The 19,205-nt window shown below is 40.1% G+C and overlaps 1 protein-coding gene across 2 annotated transcripts in view; it reads left to right on the top strand.

Moving 5' to 3' along the window:
* The window catches only part of CRIM1 (cysteine rich transmembrane BMP regulator 1), a 187,292-nt gene that overhangs the window by 125,483 nt on the left and 42,604 nt on the right, over positions 1-19,205 (top strand). For both annotated transcript variants that reach the window (XM_072937932.1, XM_072937931.1), the window contains exon 8: positions 11,409-11,537. In XM_072937932.1, the coding sequence (XP_072794033.1) occupies positions 11,409-11,537 (129 nt within the window). The remainder of the gene's footprint in view (positions 1-11,408; positions 11,538-19,205) is intronic.

Below are 19,205 nucleotides of genomic sequence, written 5' to 3'. Positions count from 1 at the left end.
AGGAATCTCCATACGGTTTTCCATAATGGTTGCACCAAACTATATTCCCACCAGCAGTGTAGGAGGGTTCCCTTTTCTCCACGCCCTCTCCAGCATTTATCGTTCATGGACTTTTTTTTTTTTTCATGGACTTTTGAATGATGACCATTCTGATGGGTGTGAGGTGATATACTTCATTGTAGTTTTGATTTGCATTTCTCTGATAATTAGTGATATTGAGCATTTTTTCACGTGCCTATTGGCCATTTATATGTCTTCATTGGAGAATTGCTTGCTTAGGTCCTCTGCCTGTTTTTGAATTGGGTTGTTTGTTTTTTTGTTATTAAGTTGTATGAGCTGTTTATATATTCTGGAAATTAAGCCTTTGTCAGTTGCATCATTTGCAAATGTTTTCTCCCATTCCATAGGTGGTTGTTTTGTTTTGCTTATGGTTTCCTTTGCTGTGCAAAAGCTTATACGTTTAATTAGGTGCCATTTGTTTAAGCATCCACTCTGCCACTGAGCCTCCGATTGTACCATTTTAAACTGTCTCACTGTATAGTCTTAATCTTAAATGAACAAAATGATTTCACATTGTTTAATACATGAGGGTTAGAATTAGAGATGGTGAGCAACCAGTGAACTGCAGTGAAGGCCCTGTTGAAGTATTTTCTGTGCTGTGTCTATCAGATTGCTGAAGATAAAGTATCTGCTGCAATATTGTTGTAAATAACAGGACAGACTGACGGAATGAAAGTGTCTACTGAAGGGCCTCCCTTGCCCATTGATGGCTCTCCCGTCACAGGTGGCTGTCGAGGTGGCCCACATGTCAGCCGCTCCATTCAAGACCCCAGAGTGCTCACCATCCATCATCATGCACATTGGGACATCTGTTATCGGGGGCTTGACAGCACCAGATCTTGATCCAGGGGTCATATCAGCAGTTTGATCTTAATTTGATACGAAACAAGCAACAATGAACATTTAGTACTTTCCTGAAATTTGTCAGAAACAGGAGAAGATGGTGATGCGTTGCATCTTACACATTTTAAAATTTGAATTGAATTGTTAGCAGTTAGACCAGATTTTCACTTTTCATGTATATCTTCAGGAAACCTATTTATACATCAAGTGAATTTTACTTTCACATCTGAGACATTAGCTGGATGTATTACATTTTTTTGAGACAGAGTCCAATTTAGGTATTTAGACCATTGGACACTGCAGAATTTAATACTTACCCCCAGAGGAAAATAAGATTCAGTTCAAGGCTCCAGCACTTATTTTGCAGAATCGTGAAACAAGACTAAAAATCCCCAAGAACATTCTAATGCCAGCAGGTGCTTGGTCCTTGGGGACCTGAGAGTTATACAGCACTCTGGGTTTGATACTCGCCTTGGCTGCTGAACACACTGAGAGTCGAGTGGGTTAAGCCACCTCCCTGATCAGGCAGGACCTCCTGGCGTGCACTCTGGGTGTTCACCTCATCCCTGAGCATATTCTTTCTCCTTAAAATTTACCTTGATCTTCATTTCCTCACTTTAAAAATGTATACGTATGTGACATAACTTGAGACCGCCTTGGATCTGCTTTGGAATCCAGCGAGGTGTGTTCAACGCTTGTTTATGTATTCAGTACCTGCCCTTTCTCTATGCCTGTGTCTTGTGCTGTGGTCCTGCCACCCTTAGTTTGGGCTGTAGGAAGACTTGAGATAGTATTCTTTTCACCTTAATTGGAAAGCTATTGCTCTGCAAATCAGCTCCCTTTTTAAAGCAATTCAGGGAGTCTCTATTTTGTTCGTGAAGCTAAAAAAATGTTCTGAGATAATAAGCTGTCAGTCCAGGCTGGCCTCAGGCCTTGCATAACTGAGAGAGCAGAAAGCTTGCAAGAACTTTGCAAGATGGTGGCTCTCTCGTGCTTTCTGGGAACCAAATTTTTAAAGGATTCCACAGAGATTTGGGGCCAGATGAAGTCAATAGGGGTGCTCCACAGTCCTGTGACAGAGACTCTTGAGAACATTGTTATTTAAGTGAAATGGGCCCCCCACCCCCCAAGCCAATATTATTGTTAAGAAAGTGCTGGTTGAACTCTCATTATTGACATGAGTTTCTGTCACTGACTTCCTGAAACTAAGATTTGCTGATCAGAGGCATCTTTTAGAGATGGTCTTCTGCATCTAACTTGAGAGTGGCAGTACAGGCATAGATACCAAAGCAGTGTAAATTCTTCTGTGATGAGTCTGCCCTCTTCTGAAGATCCAGGGCAGCCCCATCATGAGAGAGGAAGCACGGGGTCAACCAGGCACACAGAGTCATTGTTTCAACTCACCCTGGATAAGCTGATTGCGAAGAGATTTCTCTTCTCTTCGAGACACCATGGGCACAGTCAGTACTCGAAACAATGGTCATCAGACTGCTACTCAGCAAATGTGAAAGGCGCCACTGGCTGGTCACTAACACGTTCCAAAGCTTACCAGACCATGCGAAAGGGCATCATGGACCCACCCACATCCCAAATGCTTTTCATGTTATCAGTGGAGATAGAAAATGATGCTTAAGTTACAATGGACAGGGTTCAGAATGCCAAACCAGCTGTCAGACCATTTATCGACTAAATATTTGAGGCCTGCAAAAGGGCTCATAATTCATTTACTGAGCCATCATCTGAGACCAGTTCTAGCACTGAGCAGGCAGGGTAGTCATTTCAACAATAATTACAGCAACAAGTGATATTTATGTGTCCCTCAGAGTTTATGGGCTAGTCCGCTCTTGATGGTCTTATTTGAATCTTACTATGGTCTTGTGAGATAAAAATAATGGGAATTTCTACTTTTTATAGAAGCCCAGAGAGGTACAGCATCACATGTAAAATAATGGAAGAACAGGGACTCAAGCTAAGTCTTCGGGTCCCAAGTCCGTGTCCTTGGCATTGCTTCCTTTAGACCTCCTCGTGAGGAGGGAGGAGGAGCCGTCGTGACTATGAAAGTGCTTGATCATCGTGGCTCAGGTTCAAAGGCTTTCTTGCTCCTGGCTCCTCTGTCCTCATCTCTGAGCCCCACTTACTGTCATTCTGTCCTTTTGTGGCCTGACCTTTGATCTGGATTCTTCTCCTGAACCTTTGCCTGGAATTTTGACCTTGCAATTTGACCTCCTAGAGAGCCTGCATTCCCCTTGTCCATTCCTGCTTCTCCCACCTGGGGAAACAGCTCACCTGAGAGCGCGGAGCTGTTTTCCCGGATGTCTCTGTCCTCACACTTGCCTAGTGCCCAGCCTCATTCACACCCAGCCAGACTCCAGGCTCTGACCAGTGGCCCTCAAGTCTCTGCTGAGAAAAATAAATGGGCTACTCCGCCCCCTTCAGTGTGCGGGCACCCAGATGGCATCATCATCATCACCTGCGCATTCTGATCTGGTCGCTTCCCTCGTCTCCCTCTGACTCTTGCCTGTTTGGCTTAATCACAAGGCTGATCTGCTGAGCACTCGGCACAAGTAGCCATCCTTCATCCAGGACGGGACGAATTGCTGAGTTGAGTGAGTGCCCAGCTATTTTCAGGACTATTTTAGTAACACGTTATTCATTTGGCACCATCAGGGAATGAAGTTGTCACAGAAGTAAATTCCCCAGACAATTGAAATTTGGGGTGTCAGATTTTATGTTAAGAATTTTGAAGGGGGACTTTCCACAGTGTTCTGTGTACTTTTGTGCCTTGTTAGGCCAAAAGTACAAGACATAATTTAACCCATTTCATTTTGGACTGTTTGGGTTGGGAATTTACATTTAGTTTTCACTGTTAGTGTGTCAGATTCACACCAGCCTTCTGATCTAGCTCGCTACTTCAGTGGAGTTCATTTATTGAGTACTTACTGTGTGCAAGGGACACCTACCATGATGAGGATCCTAAGGAACATACAGTCTGTTCCTCAAAGTTAGGATATTAGAGATTCAGCCTGTTAGGGACAGTATTAAGTGGGGCTCTTCTTTCTCAAAAGGTGTGTCCTGACTTTTGGTTCTCAGAAATCTTGTCCTCTTTGTTCATTCATTAAGCACTACAGTGGGCCAAGCCCTGTGCTAGGTACTATGATTGTAAACAACAAATAAACCATTGCCCCTAATGTGAAGACCCTTTCTCCCTGGTTCTCAGCCATTTCCCAGGGGGATTGAGATGTCAGAATTAAAATGTGCATACACACATATACATACGTACCTAAAAATATGGCACATTTTTTCCAGGTTACCAAGATATATTCCCCATGAAAGTGAACAATAAAAAATAATGCAAGGATAAAATAGAAGTATGAAAGGTCCAGATTGTTCTTGGAACCCAATCATTTTGTGAGCTCTCTCACACCGAATTCCTGGAAAAAGATATCCCATTCTCTGTTAAAAATTTTTTTTTATCTTTTTTTGTGGTCTTTTAATAATCACATAATCATACTACTGTCTTTTCCTATTAAATACGAGATTGGTAAAGGAAGGAAAATATGACCAACAGCCAAAATTCCTTAGAAAAAAGCATACAAGGTTAATAAATAGGCCTAAAGTAAATATATGGTTGCTTCTCTATCTGCCCATAAAATAAAACTAGTCTTAGGAACATTTTCACACCATTCATTTTAAAATAAAGAAACTGCTCTGAGATAAGTACTTTAGAAATTACAAAGATGTAGGTGTTGTTATGAGAAATATATACAAAGGAAAAAAAGGATAACTAAATGTGTGGTGGCTGAAAGAATTTGAAAACTGCAACTGTTTAAGAGACTTTTTTCCATGACTTAAATGAGACTTTCTTAAATACACATTCATGCCCCATGGAAATTCCCACTTCCAGATTAGGGAATTTTTGTATCCTGGATTTTTTTTTTTTCTTATTGTCTACAGTAATAGAATTTTCCCTCTAGCTTCATTTGGGAAAATTTCATCTTTACTGTACTTCTCTTCCCAGGCTGCCAGTTATGTTAACAATTTACTGATTTATTTGAATGGTTTTCTGACTAGTTATGGTCACAGCTGAAAAGTAACCATGGTAACAGAATGACATATGAAGACACTATAAAACAGATAAGCTATCTCCTTTGGTTATGTCTTGGCCAACTTGATCTCCAGTTTTATTGCCCTGGACAGGCTACCAGTAATGAGTGGGCTATAGGAGGCCTGATATATTTAGCCATATAAACCAAGTGAAGCTTTGGAATTTTCCCACTCATTAGATATTCATGTGCCTTAACCAAGTCCAACCCCCCCCCAAAAAAATCTTAAGAGAGTGCCTGAATTAGGCCTGAAAAGACAACATAATTGTTCATCTTTATCTCTCACTATCAAATAAGCAGGTTTGTGAATTTACACAGAAGAGCTATGTGAAATATGCAAACCATTAGTAAATCCCAAAAGGAGAGGTAGTAAGGGGCAGATAGGAATTAGCTTCACTTATCTTATTACTTCTACTTTAAATTTTTTAACTTACAAAAGAAATATAAGACTATAACTGCCTTAAAAACTACTTTTTCTAGAAATTTGCCTATAGGCTAGGTTTTTCCAGAAAAACATTTTTGGTATGTGTCTGGGTGGGCACACGTGCACTTGTATAGATTCGTAGGACGCAAGGGCACTGGTAGACAGCTGCCCCCAACAGCCAGGCCCCCCCAGCCTGCCACTCACCCAGAGCTCAGCCCGGGGAACCCGCCGCACTCCTAGAGACCACTGAGCTCTGGAACCAGAGCTAATTATTACCCTCCCGACAGAGTCAGTGCTGCAGACAGACCTAAGAGCAGTGGCTCGGTGTGCCTTCCACAAGTGTGCTTTCCCAGAGTCGCCCGTCCATGCTCCAGAGCAACTAATTGGCTGTCAGCCTCCCCAGGGTTGCTGATCAGAAAGAGTGCTTCATACATTTCTCAATGGAGATAATTAGTATGCTTTGCAAGATAAACAGCTCATAGTAATCAAGGTAATGAGAAGAACCTTGTGTGCATTAATTCAAAACCAGTTCAGTGGAGTAATACAGTTTAGACACCAAGTTAAAAGCATTTATTAACATTTTCATGTAAGTTATTTCTATCTGAAATATAAAAACCAGTGATTATAGACATTGTTTCAGAAGCAAATTAACATTATTATTACACATTTTTAAATAACTGATAGAATACGTTTTTTGTTCTGTTATTGTCCCAAACATGTTAAACTATCCAATGTGATGACAGAATATTAAAACTTTAAACCAACACCTTAAAAGGTTGGATTTGGGTTTCAACTTCTTACTTCCCTTTCCTCTTTTTGGAAAATTCTCCATAAGATAAAATAAAAAGGAAGAAAGTAGAGAGCTTAGATTTGCTTAACACATTTATACCTCCTGAATAATGAAAGGTGTTACTTTACGGTCTAGTGCTGAGGCCTTGGTGTTAAAGTAATGATTTTTATTTCAATTTTATACTCTTGACCAAATTAATTGTGATCACAGTGCCGTAATACCCTACTGAGGAGATAAAATTGCTCCTAAGAAGTACTTGAACATCCGTGTGAAATACTGATGATGTTCTGATTTAGAAGCTTAGTATATGAGGCTCTTTAAATCTTAAAAAATATGAATGTTTTCCTGGAAATATGTTTACTGTTAAGGGATTTGTTGGGCTTCCTAGGATATGAAAGAGATAGCCATCCCTTAATTTGAAATGAGTGTAAAATAAAGAACCAATAAGTGTTTGTGTTACTGCATGTTATAATAGTTTCCTTCCAGAATTTTGTTCTCTGAGATTTGGAATAAGAATTGGTGACTGTATTTCTGCACTCCTGACACAGTCCCAAGGGTTCTTGTAAAAATCACTCTTCTGGACAGTACAAGGTACTTGGAAAGTCTTTAAAAATCATTCGGAAGAACAGGTTGAGGAGAGGAGAGATTCCCACTCAGATGCAGGCTAGGAATCAGCAAACTGAATCTACACATAACAAACACCCATTTTTGTTCTTTATTGCTTCTAGGCTCAGAAAATATTTCTAGAATTCTTCTCCACAAAGAAGCGGTTCCAGGGTTCCCTTTAGAAATAGTTGTAGCCAAAGACAATGAATTCCTGCTGTTTCAAGCCTTCTTCCTTTGGAGGACATTAAGGTATTTCTTTAATTCCTCAGCTGATTCAATATGAGATGAGATGGAATTTCAGGGTGATCCTGTAAGCAGCACTTCTTTGAGTCTCCCCTTGCCAAATCCATCTTTGTGCAAGCATTTTCTCATTATCCTAAATAAGGAGATTGAAGACCAGACCATTTTCTGTCCTCTGAAAGTGGACCCCTAACACATCTCTGCCCAACCAGTTTAAAGGGAGACAGTTTTCTTTGCTTCAGGTAACAGGCAGATGTATCAGTGTCTCCATTGTCTGTTCAACTGATGTTAGCCAAATTCTCCAAGGACATGGCACCACCATCATCCTTCTAGAAAAGCATGTACTCTCTGGGATACCATGTCAGTATTGTATGCCAGGTAATCTATGAGCACAGAAAGGTAGGATTTAAATGGGAGTCATCTGGTCTTTGGGCCAAGCCCCATCAGGATATTTTCCGTAGTCAGAGCACTGTTGCATAGAGAAAGCATGGGATAAAAACAGTTCCCAATACACAAACTTCAGGATGCTCTAACAAGCAAAATGCACGTTTCACGTATTTCACTGACACTTCTTCAAACTCCTTTATTTGGATTAGAAACAATCATACTGTGATACCATGGTTCTAGACTCTTTAAACTTACCTCTTTCCCCACTAAGAACTTCCTTGGATAGAAACCATGCAAAAAAGTCTAACCAGCTCTTAGTTACTCCTTAAGGACTGTAAATGTAATTTTGATTCGAAATGCTCTAACTCAAGATGGTATCAAGTGTGGTCTCACTTTGGAATTATTTGGAATAAGAAATTGAATTTCAGTACTCTCACAGCTCTCCATTCGCAAAATACTGCCCTGATGGTAGTAATAGGACCAGTGCTGAGATTACATATTAACATACTGGACTGAAAGCAGACGCCCAGATCCGTTTATGATAGTGTCAGGGTTTTTGCTAGACGATTTATAGTTGCATATTTCTGTTGTAATATTGTTCTTACAGAATTCTAAAATAGAGTTGGCCTCACGTGGTAGGAAACCAAACACTAAAATGTTGAGAGAATGATGAAAGGGAATAGAACATGATGAATGACTTTAGGTGAAATGTTAGGAGGCAGCTATTTGCCTGCATATGTGTCTCTACAAATCGGCTATTACTCCAGTGACATAGGACAACAGCAGTAAGCACCCCAGAACAGGTGCCACCACCCTCAGAAGGCTGTAAAAATGTGTTCCAGTTTGTATTTGAAAAGGAAAATAGTACCTACTTGCTTAGCATAATGAAATAAGAGGACTAGTGTTAAAATGCTTTTTTAAAAAAAAATTTAGACTTTTGTCTATACTTAATATATCACAGTGAGTGTGACGTTCAGCCTAATCTATTGAGGGGCAGTTGAATAGTTTTAGAGTAAGTTGGTTTCATTAAATAAATGGTCTTTTTGAGTTTTTCTGTGTCTTAATATTAAATACTGAGGGAGGCAGAATTTGAAAGGTATATACGTCCCAATTTCTTCCATCTAATGTACATCATCGCTGAATAGGGAAATATTCATTTCAAAGGCACAAAGTAATGTTTTGCTTCTTGCATTACCCCCATCATCTGAGGCCTGGAAGACATCCAGTAGGACTTTTTTTGTTTAATTGAAGTATAGTCAGTTACCATGTGCCAATTTCTGATGTACAGCACAATGTCCCAGTCATGCATAAGTAGGACTTGTTTTACCTAAAATATTTACAATGTAGCATCGTGGAACCAGCACCTTCTTAAACAGCCTTCCTATGCTTTTTTTTTCTTTCATTTGTTAAACTGAGCTAAAGCTGTTATCCTGAATGTTATAGGAAAACATACTGAACGTATTTCCTCTGTTGGAGAAATGTGTGCTTGATTCACGTCTGGGACTGCACACCCAGCTGACGAAGCCATTTGGCTAAAGTGTGGGGCTGTCCAAGTCAGTGTCATGGTTCTGATTCTCAAACAACCAATTATTATTTTTTCTTTCACTTTGTAGCCTCAGATCACAATCTTAATCCCACCCATTAATCATCATAAGTACCAAAAATAGCATGTACATCACTACTGATTCTCTTAACAAATCCCTAAAATTCACTGCAAGTGAAATCCCGCGCTGCCCTCTGATTATTATGCAATTTCAGTGTCAGTGTAATCTGCCCAGATATGTATTTTTTCCATCATATACTTTCTGAAGGCAAAAGTTTCTCATAAACTTAGGTGTCAATAAGGAATACAAGGTTTTGATTTGTGTAGATGCGTCCAAGACATTTCTTTATCCATAAGCCACTAACTAAAGCACTGGACATAGAGTTTAGACTCCAACCCTGATCCTTCCTCTAATAACTCTCTAGAACAGAGACCTAAGTCCTTCGATGGGATAATCTGTGGTGTGGTTACACACAGGGCTGGTCCTCTGCTCTCTCTCTCTCTCATATTCATGGTTAGAATAAATTTGGTAAAACCTTAGCAGTCCTGTGGCTGAAGGCTGAAATAGAATTATTGTCTTGGGTGGGTAGTAAGAGCAGTGATAAAGGAAAGACCATAGGTTTGAAAATCGAAGATGTTTAGAGGAGGTAGGAAGGTAGCACTACTGTGTTTCATTCACTGTGTCTTAAAACTTGCCTAAAATTAAACTACTTTTTGATGTTTACAGTTATCGCTCAGAAAGGATGCTTCAGTCATCGAAGGAAATTAGAAATTTTACAGCAGTGGGAATTTTATGTAAAAGTTTCAGAGAGATGTTCTTTCAGCGTTGCTGTAATAAAAACAGGGAGTGTGCTACCCCCCTTCACACGTATTTTTACTGGGAGAATGCAGATCAAAGCATCTCCTTAATAAGTCAGAGTTACTCACTACCTGTGAAGAGTTGAACCACTGGCCTCTTTTAGCAGATGGATAAAAACGTAGAACTCTTGGTCTTAGCAGTGGCAGCTAAAACACTTATTTTTGGTGTCTCTTCCATGGTAACGGGAGATGAAACTTGAGAAGACAGTGTGGACTAATGGATAGAGTGTTGGACAGGAGGTCAGGAACCTCTGTTCTGTTCTATTCCCAGCCTGCTACTGGGTTGCTGTATAAACTTAGATAAGCCACTTACCCTCTCTGCACCTCATATTTTCCATTTGTGAAAACATAGGTAGAAACATTCTGTACCGAGTGCCTCACTAAAATACTGTGAGAGCCAGCACACCCGGAAGAAGTTCATAGTGTCCTTTGGTGGAAAAGAGGCTACTTGAAGGTGTCGGTATCCCTGTTGCCTTTGGCAACGCTCTTCTCCCAGTTTGACATTATGTGAACCGTCCCTGGTCAGTCGCTGCAGAGCAGTTCCTGTTAACAGTGGGCTTTGTATCGCACAAAAGCGGGGTGTGACCCTGGAGCCAGAAGGCCTGAGTTTGAATCTGACGTCCACCTCTCACTAACTCTGTGACCTTGGGCCAGTCAGGACCCTAGATTGCATCATCTGTAAAATAGGGATAATGATGGCACCCACATCACTGGACCGTGATAAAACTTGAAGGCCTTTATGAAGAGCACTTCAGACATTATACAGCCATATGACACACTTCACGTAGGTGTGTAATTACTGTTATTACCCGGAACAATTCCTCATTATTAACGTGGCAGGGGAGGTCAGGCTCACCTCTGGCCTTAGTTTCTTTACTCTGCATCTCATCCCAGGGTGACTGCTCTCTGTTCCCCTCGAACGCTTGTGTCTCAATCTCCCCCTCCCATAGGCCCTGGGCTGTGAGTGTAAAATCCTACAGACGATGCGCTCTGCCATGTCTTCTGCAGTCACTGGAAGGATGTCACATGAAAGATCAAAGAAATCCAGATGTTTTAAACTAGCCTCAGAAACATCTCCAATTCATTAACTTGAAAAAAAGGCTAACAGATTTCAGAAGCATTGCAAAATGGAGAGCAAGATCATTGACAATTGGAAGCTCTGTCCTGGTTATTGTAAAAAATAAACTCAGAAAACAGGAAGAAAGAGAACAGTTCACAATTTAAATGGCGTTCTTTTTAATGTCTCTTGTCTGCTTTCTGTAGTGATGACCAACAGAAAAGTGTCGTGTGAGGGTTCCCAAAAATGCAGAAATTGCTCAAACGTGAAGAAATAGAACATCCAAATTTTCAAAAATCTAAATAACATTTCTTTTTCAGGGATTAAAGGCAGTATGAAAATATGAAAGTTTAGGATTGATGAAAATTATCTAATAGTTTTGGTGGGGTTTTTTTTTTTTTTTGGTAACTTGCCATAGTGTGGGATTTCAAAAGCTGAATAGCATCTAAGAGGTAATCATATGTTTCATTGATTTTTTTTTCTATCTTTATTATTAGAACCAACCTACATCACAATTGATCCACCTGCCTGTGGGGAGTTATCAAACTGCAGCCTGACGGACAAGGACTGCGTTTATGGTTTCAAACTCGATCACACTGGTTGTCGAACTTGTCAGTGCAAAAGCCGTGAGTACACGAAAGACTGTTTTTCCTGAGCCTAATGTGATACTGTCAAAGCATATTTTTGTGATTGAATATCTTTTTCATTCCTGTTCATGACATTGCCTTAGCAACCTGAAGGAAGAAAAGAAAATGTGTATTTAACATGAACACACAGTCATTTGGAGAAAAAGAGCTGCTCCTTTATTCTGGTTTTCACCTTCATTTCACTGTGTTCAGACCCTCCCGGATGTCCAGCTGCATCGTGGGTGCAGCCCTGGGAGCTCTGGAGTACATGTTTCCAAACACCCAGGGGGCAATCTCAGTCCCACCCTTGCTGGGGTCACCCAGTGACAAGGCGGTCACTGACACGGAGGTGTCACATTCTGTGTATGGCAGCTGTAATCTGGAGAGCGTGCTCCACTTTGTTGACCCCAGCTCTCCTCCACGTAGATTGCAATCATGTCTCCAGGCCATGTCTCTGAAACTTGATAGAGTATATTGCATTTCTTCCTGGGGAAAAAAAATTGTCCTGTATATTTAAAATGATTTTGAATTTCTTTAAATCTTCTGCCAGAATAAACATTTTTGGTCCCCTCAGCCATTCCCCAGGTGACATAGTTTCTAGAATTTTCTTTGTCCTTTCCATCTTTTGACACACTTGCAACATGTCGTGGTCCTCATGTAAATGTGTGGCCCAGAAACAAACAGAATACTCCAGAATTTGGTCAGCTGTGTGGCCTAAGTGTGCATTCGCTGTTTGAATTATACACTGTGGGTTAAACTGCATTTATAGGCAGGTAGAAACACTGGTGCTTCTTACATCAGCTGCTTTTAGGTGGTTCTCATCTGTTCTGTATTTGAACATTTGAATTTTCTTTAATGACACAAATGCAGGGCCAAATTTAACAAGAAATTATCCCGAGAATTTTCAACCATTTACCAACTAATTAAGAGATTTTTGCATCTCAGTGTTGCTCTCTCTTACTTTATCTAGGCCTCCCAGCTTATATTAAATAAGTGTAACTTACAGGTCCTCCTCTAAATCATTGCACTCAAATAAACTAAATTGTACAGAACCGAGGACAGAGCCTTATAGCCCCAAGACCCTTCTGCAAAATGACTTTGAACCCTAATTCTCACTCTGGAGTTACTCAGCGAACGACATACAAGCTCCATCTCCACGAGGAGGTCTTGAAACCCTTGGCCTGTATCTTATCTGAAATCAGAATACATTCAATTCCATTTTCAGCAATCCTTTGCCTGGAAAACCTGTTTTAAACATAAAATGAAGTTAATAGGGCATGGGTTGTTTTGCATGCACCGGTACTGGCTCCCGGTAGTCATTGCTTTCTTTCCTGAATGTCTCAAATCCCCTATGTAACAGTTCTTTCTGCAGAATTTTCAGTTGTGAACATCGAGCTTAGGTCCTGTAGTTTCAGTATCCTTTGTCCCTTTGGAATTGACATTTGGCCTCCTTTAGTTTTCTGAAATCTCTTTCCATTCTCTCTGATGTCTCCCAAACATGGCCAAGGCTTCTCTAATTAGCAGGCTGTCTGTGGGCCTCTGGGTATCATTGTCCCGGGCTCAGAGCGTCGGGGTTGCTTAACAGAGACAGATGCCGCTTCTGATTCATCAGTTTTCTTGGGTTCTCTACTCCCCTTCACCTGGATTGTTCAACACTTTCTAATGTAAGAATATTTTTTGATGAAGACGGATACTGTGTACGAGTTGAGTAATTTGATTTTCTCAGCTACATGTTACTCTCCACTGCCTGATGGAGTTGGTGCTTAACAGAGTTTGTCAAATTTGTTGTGACAATGGTCGTCCTCACTTTCAAATTTCCCGAAGACCTGCACCCATCGGGTACTTCCTGCCTTCCTGTGCTTGTTTCTCTTGAGCGGAGGGCGGGTCCCATCATGCACCTGTCTACCTTTTATACTTCCCTTTGCAAAGCCAAGCATGCACTAGTGATAACTAATGACAGGGAGCCGCCTTGGCAGCCGTATTTGTTGGCGTCAATGTCCAACTTTGTTTCTTTTAACACCAAGATAACTTCTGATTGCATCACGAAGAGTTTATACTTGAATCCTTCTCATACCTCTTGAGCTTGCTTGTCGTGGGAGCATACCTAATTATTTTTTTCCCTGAACTTTTTGAAGTCTAAAAATATGGATTTCATTGTGCCTAATCACCCTGCCTACCGTCTTCTCCTGGGCTTGGCTGTTCTGAACCTTTTGGCCCCATGAGCACACTTATATAAGACCTCTGCTGATTCACAGTGAGCCCTTTGTAGTTAGGTCCAAAGAAGTGATTTCCCTCCATTGTTACTGAAGCAAGTCAAAAACGTATGACTGGCCTTTTGCAAATTGAGACTATCAGGAGGATTCTGCTCTGCCTGTGTTTCTGTTAGTGTTGTTTTCTGGCTTTGTGAAGGGAGCATTCATGCATACTACCGAACTGCTTTGTGCCTCCAATTCAGTAACGCCAGGAAGAGATACGTACAGGAGGCCACTGCATTTGGTGCCAGTGATTCTTTGGTTTTTACGTATAAATATTAGCCATTCATAATTTGAAAATTTTACTTATTTGTAGGGATATCTAATTTTTCTTCCCCCCTTTCTCCCACCTTTCTTCTTCTGCCTACCTGCTAGCGGAGTTCTGGGTACTTGTACTGGGTGTTCATGCCACAGAGATGGGTAAAATGCAAGACCTGCCCTAAGAAGAAAACCTTCTGTAGCCAGCACTCTGGGGAAGCATCATCATTTCGAGCCAAACTTAGAAAGTTGGACAAGTAAATCCTATTAAGAGGGAGCTTTGGTTGTGCAGGAGAAGCCAGGCATGTGTCGTGCTGGCGTTCGGAAGTAACTGACCCGTCCCCCAGGGCCACGCTCTGCAGATGTGGGTTGAGTGGGTGAACTGGGAACCAGCAGAATCAGGGTGCCCTTGGACATCACTCTTGTCGGAGATCCCCTTCTGAGGTCTGGCCATTCTGTCCATGCATCCATTTCATCACACTGAGATTCTTGACCTAGGTTAGTTTTTTTACCATCTTGCTCGCTGCCACCACGTACCTAAAAACATAATTAAATACCAAATGGAATTTGTCATTTTCTCTGTACCATACAGACAGAAGTACACGGAAGGTATATGACAAAACAGTAGAGCTTTCTGCTCTCACCCCTCCCATTAGCAGGGATTATTGGACACCTTCGGGTGGTGAGTCGAAGTAAGCCAAACCACCAGGTCCTCAGTTGTCAGAGTCTTGTGATTGCAGCTACCGAGCTCTCCTTCCAGGCTCTGGCGTCAGACTGGCTTGCATCTGGGTGATCAGGGCAAGTTGCTTTATTTCTCAGGGCCTCTGTGTCCTTATCTGTAAAGGGCAGATAATGATACCAAACTGATGGGTTATTTTGAGGACTAACTAAATGAATGAATGCCAAGCTAGCTTTACTACCTGACATGTGCTAGTTGTTTACAAGATAGCTGTTTTATAATGTGCGTTTCTGAGTCAGCCCGCGCCGGCTGACATGGAAAGCCCCCAGCTTCCCCTCCTTTGTTCTGACACCAGCCTGCCTCCCGTTCCTCTGACCCTCTGAGGACACGCACACAAACAACTTCCCTTTTACCTTTTAATTTTAACCCTCAAATATTCTCATTTTCTTCCGCCTGGTTTTAGAAAAAAGAAAGTCCCTTGTAGTGAAAGATGGTGTGAGTATGTTCTTTCTCCCATTGCAGCTACATGATAAGTATTGATTCTGTCTACATCTCTCCTTTACAGCTCTTTTCAGTATCCCGCCAAAGCCCACTGCACATAAAATAGTCCTAACCATTTATGCCCAAGTTTTCCATTAGGGGTTAGACTTTGTCTATACAGACCACTGGCAGCAAGATTTCTTCCTTAAAATAAGACCAGCACCAAATAAATATTTCTCCCCTGTTACTAGTTTGTTGTTTGCGCATTTACTCTCTCTTTCGTTCTTCTAGCATTTATTGGCTGCCTCCCCCCTCCCCATATGCCAAGCCCTATGGGCACAAAAATGATAAAAATGGACCTTATCCCTGACTAATACTGGCAATGTGTTGATAATAGTGGTATTATGCTAATCTGTTGTAATGCTATTGCAATATAGTCGAGCATATTACAGTCACTTGAAAATTGAACTCAAAACCTAGTAGAAACACGTCCTTCAAAAGTACCTGGAGGGTGTGTGACAAAGGATTCCTTTATTTGAACATACTATAGCTTTGCTGTTTTAACCTGTAACAAATAACACTTACAACACTACTAAGCAAACTAATGCATCAAGGGCATACAAAGAATTTAAATTGTCCCTGACTCATTTTTCCAAAGACATATTTAGAATAAAGAAAAGAAACATGGTGGGAAGTGTTTAAGTACATATGATAGCAACAAAAGTTAAAACTGAAATCATTTAGATAAGCCACTAACAATCTGACACTTTATTGGTATAAGCTATTAGTAGCATTGCTTTTTAACCAAAAATGTTTGTTGCTATTAAACATGCATAATACACTTCAGCTTACTGTGGGAACTATATGTAGTAAGTGACATTTATATGAGTTAAATGGCATCTGCCTTCTGGCATCCTGTCTTACACATCTTTAAATCAGGTGGATTTGATCAGATTATTTGCAACTTCTCGTCTAGTTTCAACATTCTGTAATTCTAGGAATATACTAATGCTTTTATCTAGAAAGTGATGCAGACATGGGGAAAAAAGGCTTTCATAATTTTCAAGAAATATGTATCTGAATCAAGCATCTAAAGAAGGTGGCAGCATCGAATCCAGGGAGACAGGCTCCTCTTTTCATTTCTTTGTTACTCTGAACACTTACCCAGGGCAAGTTTGGGACCGCCATTTGCAGTGTTGCTCTTCTTTATTTAATAGTCTCAAGAACTTTATTCATGGTGTCGTTAACTGATTGCAGGTTGGTGGGAATTGCCAGAACCCAGGCGTGTGAAACGCTGCAGCAGAGCAGCACAAGTCTAGGGGCACTGCCACTCTGGGTTCTGTAGGCACGTTCCGTGGTGCTCACTTACAACAGAGTACGAATGATGCTCCCTAAATTGTGCCACATTTTGGCCCTGGGAGCAATGCTACATCTTTTTTTTCTCTTGGGTAAATAGAGTTTACTACATAGTTGCTATCAACCAGCCATAATACACAGGCTCTGTACTTTGCCATTATTTATCACTGTCTCTTCAGTGGTAATTTTCCCCTCTAGATTAGAAAGCATTTTTTAGATCACAACAAAGTCATAATGTTGAAAAATTATGAGCATAAAGCTACTGTTCTTTCTGTGGTTGTCTCAAGTGATGTCCTAAAGCTTTTCAAGCAAACTTACAAACCCCCACCCATCTATAAATAAAATGTTTCTCTCCTTTTTTTTTAACTTAATAATCATTTATTTCTGTAAATTTTTTTTGTCTTTTATTTTTAATTGAAGTATAGTCAGTCAATTTACGATATGTCAGTTTCTGGTGTACAGCATCATGTTTCAGTATATACATATACGTGCATGTATTTGAATAGATGTTTCTAATCTATTCTGCTTTATGTAAATGTTTGCCTTGATATTTTTGAAGAAAAGTCTGTAATCGATACATGGACCTAGGACTGTCTTAAAATCTTTTTTTTTTTAACCTGAAATGACCTTTTTTTTAATTGAAGTATAGTCAGTTTATAGTGTGTCAATTTCTGGTGTACAGTATAATAATTCAGTCGTACATATACATACATATATTCATTTTCACGTTTTTCATTAGAGATTTAAAATCTTCAATGTTCTCTGTTTCTGAGCTAGGTGATGGTGTTAGGATATAGTTAGCAAGTGCCAGTGTTTTGAACATTTTTCAGTGCTAGCAGAGTAAGTTTTTTCATCCTACTATTTTTCTGTTAATATGGCAGTCTGATGAGAGTGGAGGAGTAAATAGCAAGAAAATTGACTGGTTCATTCATTCAGCAAATATTTATTGAGCACTCACTCCACGCTGAACACTGGTCCCTGCCCTAGAACTCCCTTCTGCTGGGAAAGAGAAACGGGATGGCATGCCCGTGAGCAGTCCCAAGGCAGGGCAGCACTGGGGCAGCCTGCCTGAGGTGTCACAGCCAATCTGAGATCTACAAATGCCCTATATTTTTGCTGAAACATAGCAGCCTTTGCTTGAAGTTCCCTTTCACTGCAAAGCATAGGGAGTTGAAGACAAACTTAGTTTCTATCAAATGTATTAAACTTAGTGATGGAACAGCTAGCTTTTGTTAAGGGTGAATGCCATTCTAGATTAAGGTCTATGCAAAAACTCCTTTTTCACAGGACCAGAAAAATAAAGGCACACAGATGCTCAGATTTCAAGTTTCAAGGAATTTAATCCCCAGGGATGTTGACTCAAGTAGAGAAGTTCTCAGAGTGTTTTTAATTCATCTATTTCCCAATGTAATCTACTTGGTGTGTCGACTCAACAATTTTTGCAATAGGAAAATGGATTTGCAACCTAGCTCTCAGTGTCAGAGAAGGAAACATGGCTTTGAAAGTCTTCTCCCTCCATCATCCCCTTAATAATGGGAAAAAGATGGAAAAATGATGACCTTTCAAATCACATAATTACAAATTTTCAAATGAGCCATTTAGAATTTCGCTTTTCAGAATGCACATGAGTAATCAGTTGCTTCACGGTGTGATATAGACCCATGAGGTTATGTTAAATACGTGTAATGAAAGGTTTATGATGATAACAAAGTAGAAAATTACACCATAAATCACATTTTCCTTTTTAAAAGATAGCAAGTTAAATATGTAAATATTGCCAGCTAAGGTTCACAAAAGATGCTATCTTAAAATGTTCATGTAAAACATAAGCCCATCTCACCTATTAATTGTAGTTAAGGTTTAATTTTAGACTATAAGATTTGTGTGTGGAGAAGACAAATGTGTTCTGTTCCTACTAGTAACTTATGCAGCATTTATAATATTTAATGCTTAAAGGATGTCCCAGTAAAATAAAGATTCATTTGTTATTCCAACAAAAATAGTTTCTGCTTCCCATCTTACCAGTCCGTGCAGAACAGTAACCAGACATTGCCATGCTTTTGCCATCATCATATGTACTTCTGTAAACTGGATTATCTTTCAAACTCTGCATTTAACTTAAACAAGTTTCACTTTGCTTTAGTTACCTCACCAAGCAGGCTTTTTCTGTTTGCCTTAACATTTTTATTGTCTTTACTGCTCTGTTATGCCCTACATTGCACCTTTTAAAATTTTTTTAAAGGAGGAGGGTATATAGCTCAGTGGTAGAGTGCTTGCTTGGCATGCACGAGGTCCTGAGTTCAATCCTCAGTACTCCCATTAAAACAAATGAATAAATAAATCTAAAATTAAACCTAATCACCTCCCCCCAAAAAAATTAAGAAAAAAATTGTAAGTTAAAAATTTGAAAAACAAATAAAGTTTCTTCAGAAGACTCTCTGTTAAGCTAATAGAAGTTTCTTGTGCCAGCCACCATTTCTTTCCTTTTTTTCTGCTAAAATAATAAGTTATAACTGACTAACAGAGGACAGTTAAATATCACTCCAGATTCTGCTAGCAGGGGAGAGTTTGAACATTTCAAATAGTGCATAGTTAAACACTAATCTAGGTATTCTTTGGCACATACATTTTTTAGTCAGTTAA

Source organism: Vicugna pacos, chromosome 15 (assembly GCF_048564905.1).
Source record: "Vicugna pacos chromosome 15, VicPac4, whole genome shotgun sequence".
NCBI classification, from domain to species: Eukaryota; Metazoa; Chordata; class Mammalia; order Artiodactyla; family Camelidae; genus Vicugna; species Vicugna pacos.
Note: the sequence above shows the minus strand (reverse complement) of the source record. Positions and strands in the feature narration are given on the sequence as shown.